The 18,264-nt window shown below is 26.7% G+C and overlaps 2 protein-coding genes across 7 annotated transcripts in view; both read left to right on the top strand.

Annotated features, from left to right (window-relative positions):
* LOC149888489 (uncharacterized) overlaps positions 1 to 18,264 on the top strand; it is a 242,973-nt gene that overhangs the window by 42,773 nt on the left and 181,936 nt on the right. The window lies entirely within an intron of this gene.
* Positions 4,355 to 16,965, top strand: LOC145195740 (regulating synaptic membrane exocytosis protein 1-like). Of its 4 annotated transcripts, none has more exons than XM_090087727.1 (21): positions 4,355 to 4,863; positions 5,295 to 5,499; positions 6,455 to 6,826; positions 7,096 to 7,201; positions 7,819 to 7,944; positions 8,463 to 8,580; positions 8,715 to 8,818; positions 9,706 to 9,776; positions 9,869 to 9,907; positions 10,087 to 10,217; positions 11,562 to 11,652; positions 12,359 to 12,487; positions 12,682 to 12,901; positions 13,186 to 13,275; positions 13,472 to 14,071; positions 14,172 to 14,312; positions 14,498 to 14,780; positions 15,040 to 15,143; positions 15,232 to 15,348; positions 15,503 to 15,642; positions 16,111 to 16,965. In XM_090087727.1, exons 1-21 carry the CDS (start codon positions 4,700 to 4,702, stop codon positions 16,294 to 16,296), a joined length of 3,537 nt encoding a protein of 1,178 aa, XP_089943853.1. In that variant the 5' UTR covers positions 4,355 to 4,699; the 3' UTR covers positions 16,297 to 16,965. The 4 variants fall into 4 exon arrangements, with proteins under 4 accessions (XP_089943853.1, XP_089943854.1, XP_089943855.1 ...); XM_090087728.1 differs by having other exon boundaries at positions 13,502 to 14,071; XM_090087730.1 differs by having other exon boundaries at positions 4,377 to 4,863; positions 5,295 to 5,383.

An 18,264-nucleotide genomic window follows, 5' to 3' on the forward strand; every position in this document is an offset into this window, starting at 1 on the left:
AATTTGGTCAATGGCAATGTTTCCGAATAATGAGCTAAGCTTCACTTGATGAGACGCTGGGTTTGGGTTTCGCAGCTAAATTGACAGAAACTTTTTAGGCTAAAATTTCCATTAATGGTGTGAAAAAGAACCATAAATGGTGTGAAAATTAGAACAAACTATTTCTAAGGTTTGTATTAGGGGAGAAATAGATTGCTCTGATAAATTTCTCAAAATTCATTTTTTAACTGTTCCAGAATTTACACCTGTAAGTTTTTACTTATACACTTGGGAAATTTTACTTACAAACTGGTAAATTTTTACTCACACTTGGCAATTATTACTTACACAGTTGGAAATTTCAATACTTGCTCATACAAATGAAGACCACACTGGAACAACGATCAAGCTACATTTTTGCTTTTTTTGGGTTTTTGCCCCTGTTATATTCTGCTGCAGTTTAACTATATAATAATTGACTATATAACTAGAAAACCGATCAAATTACACAGATATTTAACTTAGCAAATAAGTGAGCTATGGTTTTTTGAAGTTTAAAATCTAATTTACTCAAAACAATAAAATTTATAAAAACAAAAATCTATGCTGCTACAAAATACAAAACGAGATAAGTAGAACAGATGCAAAAAAACATATATGTAAGAGAAATATATATATGCAAAATAGCTTAATCTTTCTAAACAACCCAGTAGGCACTGGACGTCCTTAGACATCCACCGGACGTCTAAGGACGCCCAATGCCTACTGGGAAGGGCCGTTAACAGCTTTTTTAAGAACATCAAGTGAATTCTCATAGCTCGTAAATGAATATTTGTACTCTTAGTTCCTATTTAAATTTTACATCTTAATGCTAAATATCCTCGTCCTAAATTCTTTAAAATGTTATAAAAATTTTTTCGTGCAACGAGGTATAAAAAACTACTGGCTAGTAGTTAAATCGTGTGCGAATGTGGTTAAAATAGAATTTCATTTTTGCTAATTTAAGGTTGTTAAGGTTATTTTAAGTTATATAAATTCCTCATTGAGATAAAACGTTAAAAAGATCTTTTGAAATCAAAATAAGCTATACACGTAAAAAAGATTTTCTTCAACTTTCAATTGCTTTACAAAAGCTTATTGACTAGAATATTTTTCTTTAAACTTATGTTTTTTTTTAATAATAATAAAAAAAAGTGATGATTATAGAAAGATGATTATATAATAATTTTGACGAATGAAAGATAAATAAAACAATAACAGATGCAGTCTTCACTTGCTGAGTTGCATACCGAATCAATTCTAGAAGAGCTTGTTCAAAATTGTAAACCGATTAAAAGCGCTCTTTGTCTTTAAACAAACTAAAAGCGCTTTTAATCGGTTCCATCCCACGTTTTACAGCGAAAACGTTTATTAGAATCAGGTACAACCCGCTTGCCGAAACAAATACGCCTTTAAGTAAGTTTTGGGAGTTAGTTTAAAGAGCAAATAAGTATTTTATTATTTTTTTGATTAAAAGACGAAAAAATTTAATTACTGAAAAATTTTAAAGATTTCAATGTAAATTAATGTAAAAAAAAAAGATTTTAATTTAAAAACTTGAATGATTTCAATGTAAGGACTAATGTGCTTATATCGAAATTTTCCTAACATTTGGGACATCCACATAAAGTGTTTTATGTTTCAGAAAATACACTTTCGAGTTCTTCATCCATTTTCGTTAGGCAGAATTCGTTATGAAGATTTTATGTCAAAAATCTTAAAAAATGTCTAAATTTAAATTTCATTTTTATTTTAAAGTAACTGAGCAAAATAGGTGCGACTTTAAAAAATGTTTCTAAAACTTTAATTTATCAATAATCTAATTAGTCAATAATATCAATAATAAGTTATAATCTTCTGGTTAACGGCTGAGTTTGTTTGAATCAATATAACTAATAAACTTTAAAACAATCGCACAAGCTGTACAAGTTGGCAGGAATATCTCTGAACATCATCTAGCATATAAGAGACGAAGTTTTAATTTTAATTATCATTTAAGAGACACTGACTGAGATATATTCCAATATTTAATTAATATCCAGTTGTTTTATTCTGTCTTACATAGCGTACTTTCAATTAATGTCTTTTTCCATCGATAGTTAACCAATTACAGATATCATAAATAAATAATATAGAATCAATAAAACATGGTCGCCTGACGAAACACTGTTTGATTTTATCAAAAGAGTCTGGTGTATTTATGAAGATATTGAGATATTGATTTCATAAAATCTACTATTATAACTTACTAAACTAAAGATTATTTCTGATTTTCGTCAAAGCAGGAAAAATAACGCTTTTTGTTAAATTAGCATGGAATAAACAAAATGAGAAATTAATCTGGAATCAGTGTTCAATAAAGGTTTTTAAAACCATGTTTTTTAATAGACGTATTTTACTTTTAAATGACCGTATTTTTCTGAAAAGCATTAAAAGCAAAAAACTGATGGTAAAATTGTTTTTTAAAATTATTTCTTCATTACTTAACTAGAATGTCAACCTTTGTGTAAAGTGCTTTAGCTTTTAGGTTAGAATTGATGCATATAAATAAATTGTTTTAAATGCCACACTTTTACTGCTACTAAACGTTTGCTAAAATTATAGCCATCGTCATCATAACGTAATTGTATAATCATCGTGTAACCTTCATCATCATGGTATTATGATCATAGTATCATGATTATCAATATGTTCATGATCATGATGATCATGATGATCATCACCGCCATCATCATTTACATCAATTATCTAGAATAACTTTCATATTTTGAACAACAAAAGACAATTTAATACTTGTAAACTTAAATTGCTTTTGACCAAAAAAAACAATGACGTGACTTTGTGTAAGGCCAAATATTCAGTTAAATATCGTTTGCAAGTCCATTAAGTAAAATTACTTCTAGTAATGCAAACTATATAAAATTATATTTTTTATGCATAGCTTTCTTGGCGAGAGAAACACAATTCTTAATTGAATCAGTGTTTTTTAAAAGGGCTGGTTTGCTCAAAACCCGTTTTTGAGAAAACTAAAAAAAACTCTTTATATTTTTTGATATTAAATATACAGAATTTGTGTAATACATTTTAAAAAAATATATGCAAGAATAACATCTTAGTACACTTTGATAATTGTTATAACATTTCATTTGTTAACAATTAATATATGAAATTTCGAAAAATTGGCCCTTTTAAAAAAAATCGAATATTTTGAAATCGAAACTGTTGACATTTTCCGCATTTTGCGGCTAAAAATACGAATCAGCTTGAGAGTGATTTTTTTAAAAAAGGCGTATTTGAAGCAAACTTGCCTTTTTTAAAAAAAATCAAAAACTTTCAGGTGGCTTTATTTGTGTAAGAAGATAAAATTTAAACACATTTTTAACATAAACTGATGAAGCTATCATAGAAGGACACAAAACACACAAAAAGTGAATTTCAAAAAAAATGTCAAATCAGCCCTTTTAAAAAATACTGATTCAATTAAAACTAAAAGTGCTCCATTTTTCGTCAAAGCGCCCATTCAACTTTTTTGTCATTTAAGATTACTTTATTACCTTAGCACTAACTTTTTTTATTTTGATTATAAAACTATTTATTACCATTTTTTTTTTTTTTGTTTTTTTCTGATTGTGCCTAATTTGAGACACATTCTTTTCTTATCCAACTCCATCTCCATACAAAGATATAAGATATTAAAGATATTATATACGAAGAATAATTTAAAGAAATGTTTTGGTTTAGAGGTCGTCCTAATCATAAATACTCAGTAACTTTCCTGGTTAAGCGATGATTGTTAAAAGCTGCTATACTTATCTTAATATTTAAAAAATAAAATATATAAAAAAAGCCTAAAAGCAAACTTGGAAAATTTAAACTTATTTGTATATTCGCAGTCAAAACTGACAGAGAATATAATAAGTTTAATAGCTGTAAAAGATTTATCTTGGTGTGAATAAATTTTAAATCTAACTTTATCTTTAATTTAACCAAATTTATTTCAGATTTAAAACAATGTGAAGAAACAAATTGCCGTAATTTTTTAATTTTTTATTAAACACAAAAACATTTTTCATTTACTTCATTACGCGATGAAATCGTTTCAATATATATGTGAATTGGAAGCACAACTTTAATATTATAAGAAGATTAAAAAATATCGGCAACCTGATTTAACTCTATCAAAAATTGTCGTAAGACTCTTGTCGTAACTCGTGTCACCCGTTTGTAATTTTTCTTTGAGATCAACTATCCTTATTTGGTCTACCATCTTTTATATTAAGATATAAACAAAGTTGTGGATGCACCTACCAAATATTTATTAAGAAACTTCTCAAGTATAACTACGTTTGCGTTTAACCAGTGCTTTCGCAACATCTGTTCTGTTACAAGAGCTTTACATTATTTTAAATAGTTATATATAACTTATATATAACTATCCTTCGCATAAATGATGAATGAATTCAGTTTTATCTCTGCTTTAATTCTCTTATACTGAAATTATACTTTTTATCCAGTTGCATCACCAAATACTTGCGATTTCTTTTATTATGGTAGCGACTTTTGCGTCGATTAGCTTGTAAAATCTTCTCATCACCGATGGTACTAGTTTGTCTACTCCCTTTTCGTTAGTTCTACCAAGTAATGCATGATTTTATGTTGAAAAACGTTTTTAAAAAAAAATATGACAATGAGCCAGCTCAGCAATGGCAATGACAGCTATAATCATTATCCAGCATCTCCACCACCTATTGACCTTTCCCATTTAACTGAAGCAGAAAGGAAAAAGATAAAAAATGTTTTAGATCGACAAAAAGAGCTTGAAAATGAAACAGCAGTAATTCAAAGGTATATATATATATATATATATATATATATATATATATATATATATATATATATATATATATATATATATATATGTATGTATGTATGTATGTATGTATGTATGTATGTATGTATGTATGTATGTATGTATGTATGTATGTATGTATGTATGTATGTATGTATGTACACACAATGAATTTCATTACTTAAAAGTTTATCAAACTTTAGAATTATAGTTTCTATTACCAAAAACTATATTTTGATACTATAATTTGGTTGTTAACAACTTCTACAGCTAATATTTAAGCTTTGCAATTTTATTAAACTTTTTATTTAATGTTTTTTCTAAAACACTGTTTTATCATAAAGATACAATTACTAATATTTGATTATTTAATATGCTATCATAGTTATCTATTACTTCTAAATGCATATTTTGTTCTACTTTCTAGTGGCATTGTTAAAGAACTTGCAACTTATCAAGTGCGTTATGAACTTAAAAGTAATCAAACAGGTGTACCTATGTCAGAAGCAAATATCTGTGAGTTGTGCCACAAGAATAAAGAGTTTTTTTTTAATAATTTAAAAAGAATCTGTAAGTTCTGCAGATCAAAATTATGTGATGAATGCAGTATACAATCAGGCTCAGGAAAAACGGTAAAATGTAAATTTTAAAATTATCTTAAGAATTATTATAAAAAAAAGTTACTTGCTACAAAATAAAGTTTTATTAATAAACTCTTTATTTTGTGCTTCTGTTTAAATATTGATTTATATCTGCAATTTAAGCAACATTGTTATTGATAGGTATCCAAGCTTTACTTCAAATTTTACTAATAAATTCTGCTTAAAAGTGTTATATATTTTTAATTGGTTAATTTTACATACAAGTATGAAGAGAGTGTTTTAAAGTAAACTGTTGTTGCTGGCTATTAGCTTAAGTTAATTATCATGGTATATAGGATTTTATTTGAGGGGTGATAAGAACTTAAATACTAAATTAACTTGAATTTTTGGGAAAGTAAATACCTATTACAAAAGGTTGCAGGTGACAAGTTTTGTCTTTTTACCACAATAAAATTTTTAAAATCTCTTTTTAAAGCTAAAATATAACTTATTAAATTTTATTAAAATTTTATTTTAAACTTATTAATTCCCTCAGTTGTATGTGAGTTGTATAAGACATGATGTTGAATTTTCCTCATTTCAACCATTCAGTATTTTTATAATTTAAAAAAACTCACTGTCTAAGAAGCACCATAATTTGAAACAAACATTCTAAATCACAAATGCTTTTTAATTTATTCTCATTATAAAACTAAACAAATCATTTAATTTTTATACAAATTTTTTTCTCATTGATTTACATGTTTTAAAACTTTAAATGCACTGCTCATGATCATAAACATTAGCAAACTGTTTTTTCCTGAGAATATTTTTATGTACATTGTTTCATATTTAAATTCTTTTATATTTTGAATCTAAAATTAAATTTCATATGCAGAAAAATCCAATACTAAGTTTTCTTTGCTGAAAGTATGTCTACCTTTATAGTTAGTATCTTTTATAAAAAGAGTCTATTATATGTATATTAAAGTTATCTTTTTTACAGGCTACATGGTCTTGTTTGATTTGCAAGAAAAAGCAAGATCTTTTGTTGAAAACCGGCCGCTGGTTTCATGGGAAAGAAATAAGGTTTCCAAATCCAGCTGTTGAAATAGAACAGTTGCTTACAGTGCCTACACAACAGAAAAAGCCATTGAGTCCTAAAATAGTTAAAACTGGATTTCCTGCAAGTTCTGTGACAAAAGCTCAATTAGCTGATAAAAATGTTGTCAATAAAGTTATGGAGCGCAACCAGATTAGTTGTGAAACCGTAGATTCTCTATCATCAACTAATAAAAAAGTTACATTTAGCAATAAAAGTAGCTCAAATATGATGTCCTCATTAGATGATCAGCAGACAAAAGATGAAATTTTTCAGGTTTAATTTGGCTTCTTATTTCACAAAATTTTCTAATTATTCAAAACAATACTTAGTTGAACAAATACTAGCAGAGTAAACTTATTATTAAGATACATTAAGTAAATGTTTGGAATTCTACATACCTGAAAATCAATCAACTCCTTTGACTTAAGTAAATTTTCTTATACATTTGTTGTAGCAAAGAAAGATACTTTAATGTTGCAAATAAATACGAGCTATTTTAGCAAAGATTTTGTTAATTTTTTTAAATGTATAAAATTTTTTAGTCTCTGATGAGTCATCATGTGCGTTGGTCACCCCCTGATGATGAAAATAAAATTCTTGGGGATATACTGTTGTCTATTGATTCAAAAATCTTAAAAAAATTTCCAGGTAAGATAATAACTTTCTTTAGATTAAAAATAATTTACAGTTCTCTGGTATTTTCTGATATTCTCTGGTATTCTATCATTTCCTCTTTTTTTTAAGGATCTCTTCAGTTTATACTATTTTGATTGAAATAAAATTCTTCTAACCACACTTTTAACTGTAACTGTAAAGAAATTATTAATTTAGGTAATTGGTAATTTTAAAAATTATTTTGAATTTTGCAGCAAACTGTTTGCCAACAGTTGTTAGCAATTACTAGACACAACATTTTAAACTTTTTAATATAGTTTTATTTGTTTTGAAGAATTTCCTTTGGATAAATCTTTGTTAAGGTCAATAATAAAAAATTTAGAGAAATAATTACAAATATTTATCAAAATAAAGCAAAGATTATTAGCTAAAAGTTGTAGTGTTAGTTTTTAGTAAATTTAAGTTAATAAAAAAAAACTTTTAGTTTAAATCAGATTTAAAATGTTTTATTTAAAACTTTGTTTGTAATTTTTTTGTTTTTGTTTAATTTTAATTTCTTTTTGATAATAATTTTTTATTTTTAATTGTTTTGAAAAATAATTAAAAATTAAATAACTTGGTATAATGAGGTGTAGCAATTGTAAATTTAGATTACTGCACTGCTTTTGGAGTTAAATTAAATATGGGAGTGGTTGATGATCAAGGTTTGTTAAAGACAGTTGTGGATTTAGTAGTGCCTGGTGGGATTGGTGATGTAATTGGAAAAATAAAACCAGGTATTTTAATGTTATTTGAAAAAAAGGCCAGGTATTTGTTCCTTTTATTTGTGAAAAAATTGAGTGTGTTTGTTTGTAGAAGTGTTTTAAAAAATGTCTAAAACTAATTAAAGTTATAGATAAACAAAAATGAAAAAGAAAAAAAAAGAAACCATAGGATTAAAGTGGGGATAATTAGAACTGTAAATTTTATGAAAATTGGCTTTATTCATTGTGCAGGTTTTTCTAAGACTTTGTTGTTATTGACATAACAGGGTTTAAATTCTTTCTTTAAAATATTTATATTTTATTTATTAAAATAATGCATCCTCATTAAATATTAAAATTTAAAAAACCCAAAAATTAAAATTTATTTTCAATAAAAAAAAAAGTTCTTTCTATGTGAAATTTTCTACAGTTTGTTATATTTATTTTTTGCAGTTTGTTTTATTTATTTTTGTGCTAAAATATTTAATATTGATAAATTTGAAATTATTAAAATAAAATTTTAAGTTAAAAATTATAAAATACTTAATTAGGGGATGAACTACTTGAATGGAATGAGTTGTCATTGGTTGGTTGCAGTAAAGAAGAAGTGGAAGATGTATTAGCTAATGAAGATTCCTTGGATTTGCATTTACTGCTAAGCAGAAAGTGGTAAATGATTTTCTTAATCAATAATTGACCATGATTCAAAGATCAGAAATGATTAAAAAAATATAAGTGATTTTTCAGTTTTAAAAAAAATGAAAATATTTAAAAAATTCTTTTAACAGCTTTTTAATTTTCAGCCAAAACGATAAAAGCTCTCAAAACAGTTTTAGCGTGCTACCATCTCCTCGTATGGGTATTTTAAAAACTATTGACGGAAGTTTTGATAAAACTCTCACAGTGGGTGAGTTGGATAGTAAAAATGAAGTTTATAAAATTCAAAGTATTTTTATTTATCAACTTCATTTTATTAAGAAATAATTGTCATACTTTGTCAATATAATTATAACTATAAAATTACTAATTATATATCACAATAATGACTTTCATTATAGCTTTAATTAGTGTAAAAATAACTAATCATACTTAATGTTAATTAACATATTTATTAACATATTCGTTAATGTATTTATTAAAATACTAACAGTTGTTAAATTTCATAAAAATATCTTTTTTAACCATGTTTAATCAAAATGTGGATTTTGATCTTTTGAGAGTTTTCTTTGAGAGATAAATAAAGATTACCAGTATTTATTGTTTGGTATTCATTAAAAATGGGTTGCTTCTACATAAAGAAATAGTTTTAAGTTATTTGATCATGGTTTCCTATTACTTGTTGCTCTTTTTTCATTAATCTTTTTCAAAGTTTATTTCAAAAGTGCATAAGAAAACAAATCTGACTTTTGACATGCAACTGGTTTTAACTATTTTGGTTCAGAGAGATAGAGGTTTTGATAAGTTTCATCATAGCATTGTAAGTTATAAAGTATGCTGCCAATCATTAATTATTTGATAACATTAGGATGAGTTTCCATTAGGAAAAGTTTATTATAAGTTTTACAAAATTTTATTGGCCATATTACTTTAAAAAATTGATTTTCCTACAAAAGTTTTTTCACAGCAATTTATTTTCTTAAACTAATTTTCCACATAATTTTTTAAAGTAATTTTTAAACAACAGAAGTATGTATGCTTATTACTTTAAAAAAAAGATGAGAAAAATAAAAAAGGAAACATTTTTTAGATGAAACAAGTATTAATACTTTTTCATCATTTACTTTTAATCTACAGATTGCCAATATGGTGCAAATGACAATGATTCAAGTAAAGTTAATGCACGTATTCAAAATCGAGGCGCTTCAGTAAGATTTAAGTTTAAATCAGAAAACTTTCATATTTCCTGATAGATTTTTTTTATATTAATGATTGACTTTTTGTTTGACTTTTTATGTAGCAATTGAAATGTTCACATTCTATTACTGGACAACTACAGGTGATTTTTTGAAAATTTAATATTGTACTTAAGTTAAAATAAAAAGTAACAACAGTTCTGAAGGATTGAAATGTTTTTATTTTTAGAAATTAAAAAACTAGATATAGATAATATTAATTTTAATCATTAAAAACTAACTATCATTTGTCTTCAGCTCAAAACATTCTTTTTATCTTTAGATAAAGCTAAAATACGAAGAAGATACAAGTTGTCTTTATGTTTCAATTATTGGAGCACAGGGTTTAAATCATCGACAAAACATGCAACCTCGTAATCCTTATGCTAAGCTCTACTTCTTGCCAGACAGGAGGTTTTAATTTTATTCTAAAAAATTTAATGTTTGCAATTTAAAGCAAATCTCAATATTGTTTCTTGGTTAGTTTATATATTATCATAAGAAAAAATGAGACAGGGTGAATCATGGTATCTATAGTTATAAATTTAATTTTTTCAGACAGGTTAGTTTTGGTATATCTTTACAAGCCTCTATTTGGTTGGAACATGTAATTATTCAAAAGTTTTAGACTTTCCACTCCAGTTTATTGAAAGATAATAGATTCATTAAGAAAAATTTTTTTTCTTTTCATTATGTTTATTAAGTATAACTTGTCAGTCAACAGTCTGTTGCTTGTAGAGGCTATGTAAAAATAAAGTGCTTTTTCTCTCTAGCTCTCTGGCTATCATTTCAACTATAAAAAAATTATAGGTTCCAGGTTTGACTTTTGTCCAATATAAATACAACATCACATTTACATTGTACAGGTCATTCCTATTTGAGCAGTTTTATTCACTAGGAGTTGCAAGAATTTTGGAAGTTGAATTTTCGTAAACTAAATAAACTGTGACTGCTATGTACAGTGAATTGGTTCAATTTTTCCTAAATATCTGATGCAATACCATTATTTTGTGTAATTATTCTATCATTTTTTTCTTTAAGCGGCAATTTTTCCTACTTGAATGAAACTGCACATTTTCTAAAAAAGAAATTATCCATGAAAAAGTTTTAAAATTTTCCCTCATCACAACAAGCTTCTGTATCAGAAATTTGTTTAGAATGAATGTTGTTTAGCTAATTTAAACTAATTAATGAATTAAATTCTTCTTTAATGTCACTTATTTGGAGAGTTTGAATTTTTTGATCCTATAAACTAGGAAGATTTTTTTTGTGTTGTATTGTCAAAATCATATGAGCACCCAATCATATGGATTTGTTCATCCTTTAACTCAATCAAAGAACAAAACCATTTTTACAGTACCTTTCTGTTACAGTGAACTGTCTAAACACATTCTTTTTTTATTTTTTATTTTTATTTTTTTTTTTTTTGGGTGGGGGGAGGGGGTTATAAAAATTGTTCTTTAAAAAAAGGTGGTTATATGCTCTTCTATTAACTGCAGGATTAACTTTATACTTAATTATAACTGGGAATTTCTCAACAATAAAGAATTAGTCTTGTATTTGTGTAAATGGAGCATGTTGAGTGAAGTATGTGTAAGTGAAGTGAATTAATTGGAGCATGATAACTATCATATAGTTTTCATATTATAAACAAAATTTTCAAAAAATTTAAGTAGGTTAAACAATTTCCTTCTTTTTTTGTTGAAAATAAAATAATGAAGAAACTTAAAATTAATAATGAGTTTTTTGAACACTTAGTTTACAAAGTAAACGCCGCACGAAAACAGTATTACGCTCTTCTTCACCCACATGGAATCAAACATTTATGTACACACTGAAAAGTCAAAAGGTTTTTTTCTTATTTGATTTTTTAAAATTGTTTTAAAAGTTTTTTTTTCTAAATAGTACCTCAATTACTTTATATTTTAGAACCTATTCCCTGTCATAAAACTAAAATGATGATCAGTTAATGAGCCCTTAATGTTGTGATTTAAATGAATACTCCTTGTTTTAAGATAAGTTGTAAGAAAATATTTTTAAGAAAACAGTGTAACTTACATAGAACTATTTGATGCATTTATAGCATGGTTTGGTATAAAATGTTTTCACAATGGTTTACCATTATTTATAGGTTTAAAGGGTAACATTTTATTATAAATTATTGGCTAGTTTTAAATAACTTGCATTCTGGCAATTAATATTAAACTTGCATAAATTTATTTTATCATTAATATAAGATACAAGTTTTCATTGAAGGCATTGTAATTGGTAAAACATTAAAAGTTTAACCATAAAAATTGCACATGCATTAAAAAAAGTTGTGTAAAGAAGGGGTTTTTCTTCTCTTTTTTTGTTGCTTTTGAGGGGCTATTTAATCATTTTATCATTCTAAGTGAAGAATAAGGATTGATTAAGTGAGTTTGGGTGAATCCTCAACTATTATTTCTCCTTGTGAGGAACCACAGTTGTTGTTTTTGTTTTTTTTTAGTATTCAATAAACTTTTATTGGATTTAAATTTGGGATTAAAATTCAACTTCTCTTATTATTCTGATAGTTTGATGATTCGATTTTATCAGAGACTTCAGTTTTGGACATACTGCCTTACTTGTCTCCAGAAGATGTTAATGAAGTGAAACTTCATCATTGTAATAGTAAATCACCTAACTCTAAAAATTTTAATCTGGTACAAATTAGTATTCATAAATAAAAAGTTTTTGTTTGTTAACTTCTAAATAGAGTAATATAAAACATAAAATAATTAAAGATTAGTAATGGAATTTTATTTTGTGCTTCGCCCCTTAACTCTTAGGGATGTAGAGAGTTTCTGTGTTTACTTATAAAAGAGTGTTTTTGTTTTTAATTTTTTTATTTTCCCAGTTCAAAGGCCGTTATCTAGAGATCACGCTATGGGATTATGAACGCTCTGAAAGCAATGAATTTCTCGGAGAAGTACTGATAAATATGTTGGAAGCTGCACTGGATAATTTATGTCATTGGTATCCACTCCAGCTGCATGATCAGCAAAATATGTTACCACAGCCTACTCCAACACCTACTTTGTCTCCACAGTGCACAAAATCTCCCTTTATCTTTCAAGGTTATAATTAATTTTCATTTTCAACTTTTCTTTCAAAATTTTTGGTTTCTTTTAATTTTCTTTTTTTATTTTCAAAATTTGTAAATAGCAGTTTTTTTGTGTGAAGAATTTAAAATAAACAAATAAAAATAAAAATTTAAAGGTTTTTATTACTGCTTGTTTTTACAAATTATAGTAAACAGTTAATCATTTTGAATAATCTATCTTTTGTAATGATGTATAACTGGAATTAGTTTTCAAATTAACTGAATATCTTTAAAGAACTAATGTTTGTATATTTTTAGACAGTGATGCAAGAGAAAGCGTAAGTCCAATTGAAAAAGAGACAGTTCACAGTTTTCCTCAAATTCCTCACACTGCAGATCTTAATGAAAGTAAGCACTGATTTTCAACTTAACTTTAGATATTTCTGTAGTTACTTTTTCTATATCTTTTTTCTGTTAATTTTTTTATCTTATAATTCTGTGATATTTTCTTTCTAGTTTTATGATTGCCTTTATTTATCATTTGTAAACTTACATGATAAATATAATCAATAAAATGACCATTTGAAGTTCTCAATTTAATTAGGAATAAATGAAGTTAACACACTTCAACCAGGTTTTAGTTATGACTCTATTGGAGGAACCTCTACAGATGAGAATACACCTATACCTTCACCTTCACCTTCACAAGTGCATGATATGAATATAGAATCATCACGAATAACATCTTTGCAACATTCAGATTCAGAACAAGTGCAATACTTAAAGCCAATATCAGCTCAAGAGTCTTCTGTAATAAGACCATCACTACTGCAGCGTGCTCAACTTTTCTTACAAAAACAACTTGATGTTTTGACCAGTTCTTCAAGTTCAGATACAGAATCTACAAAGAATTCACAGACAACATCTTTATGGACAACAAATCCCACTCAGTATGAATCAAAGTTTACAACTGTTACCCGAACTGAGAATCAATCTCCAGTAACATCACTCTCTGTGGATACTTCATCAATTTCTAGTGATATAAAGGAGTTAACAATTAATAATTCCAAATATGGAAGGGAAAATTTAGGATCATTTTCTTCAGAGAAACAATCAAAAATAAAACCAGTTGATTTTCGTGATAGTTTTTACAGGAAAATGGAACCAAGGCAAACAATTTATCGATTGTCTCCATCTCAACAAGGTGTTTTTCTGTTTCAAAATTTTATGTTATTCTACATTATCTGTTTTGTTTTTGTTTTTTTTCTTCTTTTTTTAATAAAAAATATTTAAAATTGTTATAGGTGATGTGTCCTGGAACGAAAGTTTTAGGAGGCAGTTGAGTAATGATAGCTTTGAAGGAAATCATTTTAGCAATCAATCCAGCTTATTACAAATGAATTCTATATCACCCAGTTCCCCTAAAGTGCCTGAAGAAAAACCAGGTTTGTTATTTTAAACTAAACTCTTGTTTTTCTCTAGTTTACAAAATGTTATCAGATTTTAATAATAACATTTGTTAAATGAAACTTTTTTTGAATTAAAAGTTACTGTTCTCTTGAGTTTTTATCATATGGTATCTTTATTGTATTATCTATTTTGTCTTACAGACTTATTGCATTATTCTTAGATTCCCATTTACTTCAACACAGCAATAGTTTTAATGATGATAGAAGATTTCTTCCACGATCAACACTCCATCCTGAGGATTTTACTAACTCTTATTCCTCTTCAATGCGATCCAGTGATTTTGATCACAGTGCATATTCTTCTATACATTCTGTAAACCGTTATCGTCAGAATAGCTATGGAAGTGGCCAGAGTAGTCCTGCATCTTCTATAGGTAGCACAAAAAGTGAAAGTTCTTCAAGTATAGCTAGTTCTATGATGACATTAACGAGTGTTGGGAGCAGGTATTTTTATATTTAACAGATTATCTGTTCAAACTCAACCTTAAAATTTAACATTAAGTAGAATATTCAGCTGTTAATGTTTTTTTATGAAGTTTCTGAACTTTTTTGAATCATAAAAAGCTATAATAAAGTTCAATAACATTTTGCATGTTCAACACTGAATGTTGTAGTTTTTTGACAATTTTTATTACAGCTGTTGGTGTTCCAATTTTAAATCTAATTTTGAAAATCACAAAAATGCTAAGTACTTTCTTTTTAGTATGTCATGGATTCCTCCAAGTTTGAGATTATCAGGAGATGTACAATTAATAGATTTTGTAGAAGGTTTAGGTCCTGCTCAAGTTGTTGGAAGGCAGGTGCTAGGTACAGTTTTCAAAATGTAATTTTTTAATGAATTGTATTTAGTATATTAACTGGTCAAAATATTCATGCTTGGCTTATTGGTTTTTAGGATCACCCTTGATGGGTGATGTGCAGTTAAGTCTTGTGGATAAAAGAGGTGCACTTGATGTTGAAATCATTCGAGCCAAAGGTTTAATTGTAAAACCTGGCTCAAAAACATTACCTGGTTAGTGGCATAAAAATTCATTCAAAATTTTTGTCTCTGCAAACATTTTCTTTTTTAAAAAATATTGTTTTAAAAAAATTTACTCTATTTCAATATTAAAAATTTCATTTTTAACATAAAGATTTTTTGTTAAAATTGAATTATTATACTTTAGCTCCTTATGTGAAGATTTATTTACTATGTGGTAAAAAGTGTATTGAAAAAAGGAAGACAAAAACAGCACGCAAAACTCTTGACCCTCTTTACTCGCAACATTTGACATTTACACAAAGTTATCAAGGAAAAATATTACAGGTTAGTTGTTTTCAATAAATAACTCTTAAATCATTAAATTATAAGCTGCGAACTGTTCGTCTTAAAGTGTATAACAGATTCTTAAAGTGACTGGTCAACTATAGTACAATTACCATGACATATTTTATAATTGAGAAATGGATTCAATATTCCCAAAGTATATTTTCTTTTGTGCAACGTCATAATTGCAGTTAAACTTCATGCAATATCTTATGGGTGTTTTAGTATTCTATCCTTAGAAATAAACATATATACTTGTCATAAATTTTATATATATATATATATATATATATATATATATATATATATATATATATATATATATATATATATACATACATGCATATATATAAAATTTATGGCAAGTATATATAATGGTAATTAAATTGAGGCGTTTAAGACTTTTGGATAAAAAAAATAATGTTCATACTGATAATTATAATTGTTATTATGTTTATTATGAAATAGATAATGGTATGGGGTGATTACGGACGAATGGATCGCAAAGTATTTATGGGTGTATGCCAAATCTTGCTTGATGATCTTGATCTTAGTCAGTTAGTCATGGGTTGGTACAAACTTTTTACGACTACTTCCCTTGTGCAACCTCCTTCTATCCCCAACTCTAGTAGCACTACTAGCGATAGGTTTTAAAATCCTCTTCAGTTGGAGGTGTCAATTAACAGATTTAAAATCATAATCAGTTGGAGATGTCAATTAACAGATTTAAAATCCTTGTCAATTGAAGATGTCAATGATTAGATTAAATTGCAGATTTTAGTGGAAAGTATCCGAACACGAAGTAAGAAGTATCTGAACACGAAAAAGCAACTTTTTTACAATCCTATCATTTGTTTACTTAACGTCGCTGAATAAACGATAAAAATAAATATCGCAGAACAATAAAAATAAATATTCGCATAGATTGAATTTTATGAAAAGAAATTTTCTCTTTGTAAATCTAAAAGCATTTTTTCATAGGTTATCTTTTTTTTGTTTGGATATTTGGAGTAATTAAAAGTTAGAATTTTTATTTTGAAATATTATTTTTTATATTTATGGTTCTTTTTTTTTCCTATTAATTATTTTTAAAAGTTTTATCAAATGTTTTTACGTTACAAAGATTATTTTGTGTTAGTATGAGAAAAATATATATTATTTATAGAATGTATTTATGTCAAGTTTTTATTTATAGACCGTATTTATTTCAAATTTTTATTTATTGAGAACGAAAAGTGTAAATAACAAAAACTTTGCTTTATGAAATTTTAATTTATAAAGTTTGTAGTGGTTTAGAGACTTCACGTGATAATTCCGTTTTCTGATTTTGCATTATTAATTGAGTTTTAGCGAGAAAACTTGGTTAAAGGTACTTAAATATCTTTAAGAAAAATCTTTATTAACTTTGTAAATAGATGTTAGTGTTGGTCAATGTTGAACACGCTATAATAGTTTTCAATTTGGTCCGTAATCCGTATAATAGTTTTCAATTTGGTCCGTAAATATCAAAGCAGTATGAATGCATCAAATAAAGAAATAGCAATAAAAAACGTTTATAGCTATTTCTTTATTTGATACTTTAAAACTACTTTGTTACAACGTTTCCAAAGTAAAACAATGCAACAAGTAAAGTTTCTAGGTCATTTTTATTTTCCGACTGTTAAGATAAAAGCTTGCTAAAAACGTTTAAATCTAAAACTAAAAACGTAAAAATCTGTTGTTTTACCATTTGTTTAAAATTTTTGATTCGACAAAAATTATGAAATGGGAAAAAAAATCGCGCAGTTATAGACTCGAATCGCAACAAAACTTCACAAAACTTTGAGCAAATATTTTTTGTGATAATTTAAGTGAAAGCTTGTGAAAAAGGTTTGTTTCGTAGGCATCTTAGATGAACAAGTACGTCGTATCTTACACAAAGTTGTTTTGAAGAGCATTAATTGGGCAACTCATCAAAAACCGAACGGAAGGCACTTTAGTCATCAGCTCGTATTAATAAGAATATTCACACGTCACACAGTGAATTAAACCATCAAATGTAAACATCTGATACATCAATACTTGTAATTTTGGGTCAGAGAATTTAAATTTGTTAATAGAAATAAATTTTACGCGACTCAGTATCATTTACGTGCGCAAATAATAATTTAAATAAAACATGAATTCCTCGATCCCAAATATCATTTAATACCACGTATAAAAATGAGCCTTGTATTTTTTAAATAAACTTTACATTTTACTAAGGCGCGTGCAACACACGCGTATGCTTGTTAGAGTCTTTTACGTTCACAAAGATTAATTTAAATAAAAAAAATTGGGTTCCTCAAACCAAAACACGCACATATACTAACTAAAATAAAAAATTTTGATTCAAAAAACCAAAATGCCATATCATCTTATCTGACTATTCTATAACCAAAACAAAAAAAAAGAAAGAAGTATTATTAGAATAAACAGCTTTATTTTGTTATTACGTCATTAAAAAAGACGAAATCTGAAAATGGAAAACCACTTCAGGGAGAAGTGGTTTTCCATTTTCAGATTTCTGCTTTTTGAAACTAATGCGGTTAATGAAACTATTATTTTCAGGGGTTGCCTTCTGCTACTTCTAACTTTACCTCA

The sequence above is a fragment of the Hydra viridissima genome, unplaced genomic scaffold, assembly GCF_058129835.1.
Source record: "Hydra viridissima isolate aposymbiotic clone 2 unplaced genomic scaffold, HvirCarnegie_v1 scaffold_5, whole genome shotgun sequence".
Classification (NCBI taxonomy): Eukaryota; Metazoa; Cnidaria; class Hydrozoa; order Anthoathecata; family Hydridae; genus Hydra; species Hydra viridissima.

Bases quoted from the DNA above. Each gene is read 5' to 3' on its own strand.
- LOC145195740 (XM_090087727.1), top strand. From the start codon at position 4,700: ATGACAATGAGCCAGCTCAGCAATGGCAATGACAGCTATAATCATTAT. The intron at 11,653-12,358 runs GTTTTTTTCTTA...TTATTCTGATAG, and splicing joins ACACACTGAAAAGTCAAAAG to TTTGATGATTCGATTTTATC. The intron at 14,072-14,171 runs GTGTTTTTCTGT...AAATTGTTATAG, and splicing joins ATTGTCTCCATCTCAACAAG to GTGATGTGTCCTGGAACGAA.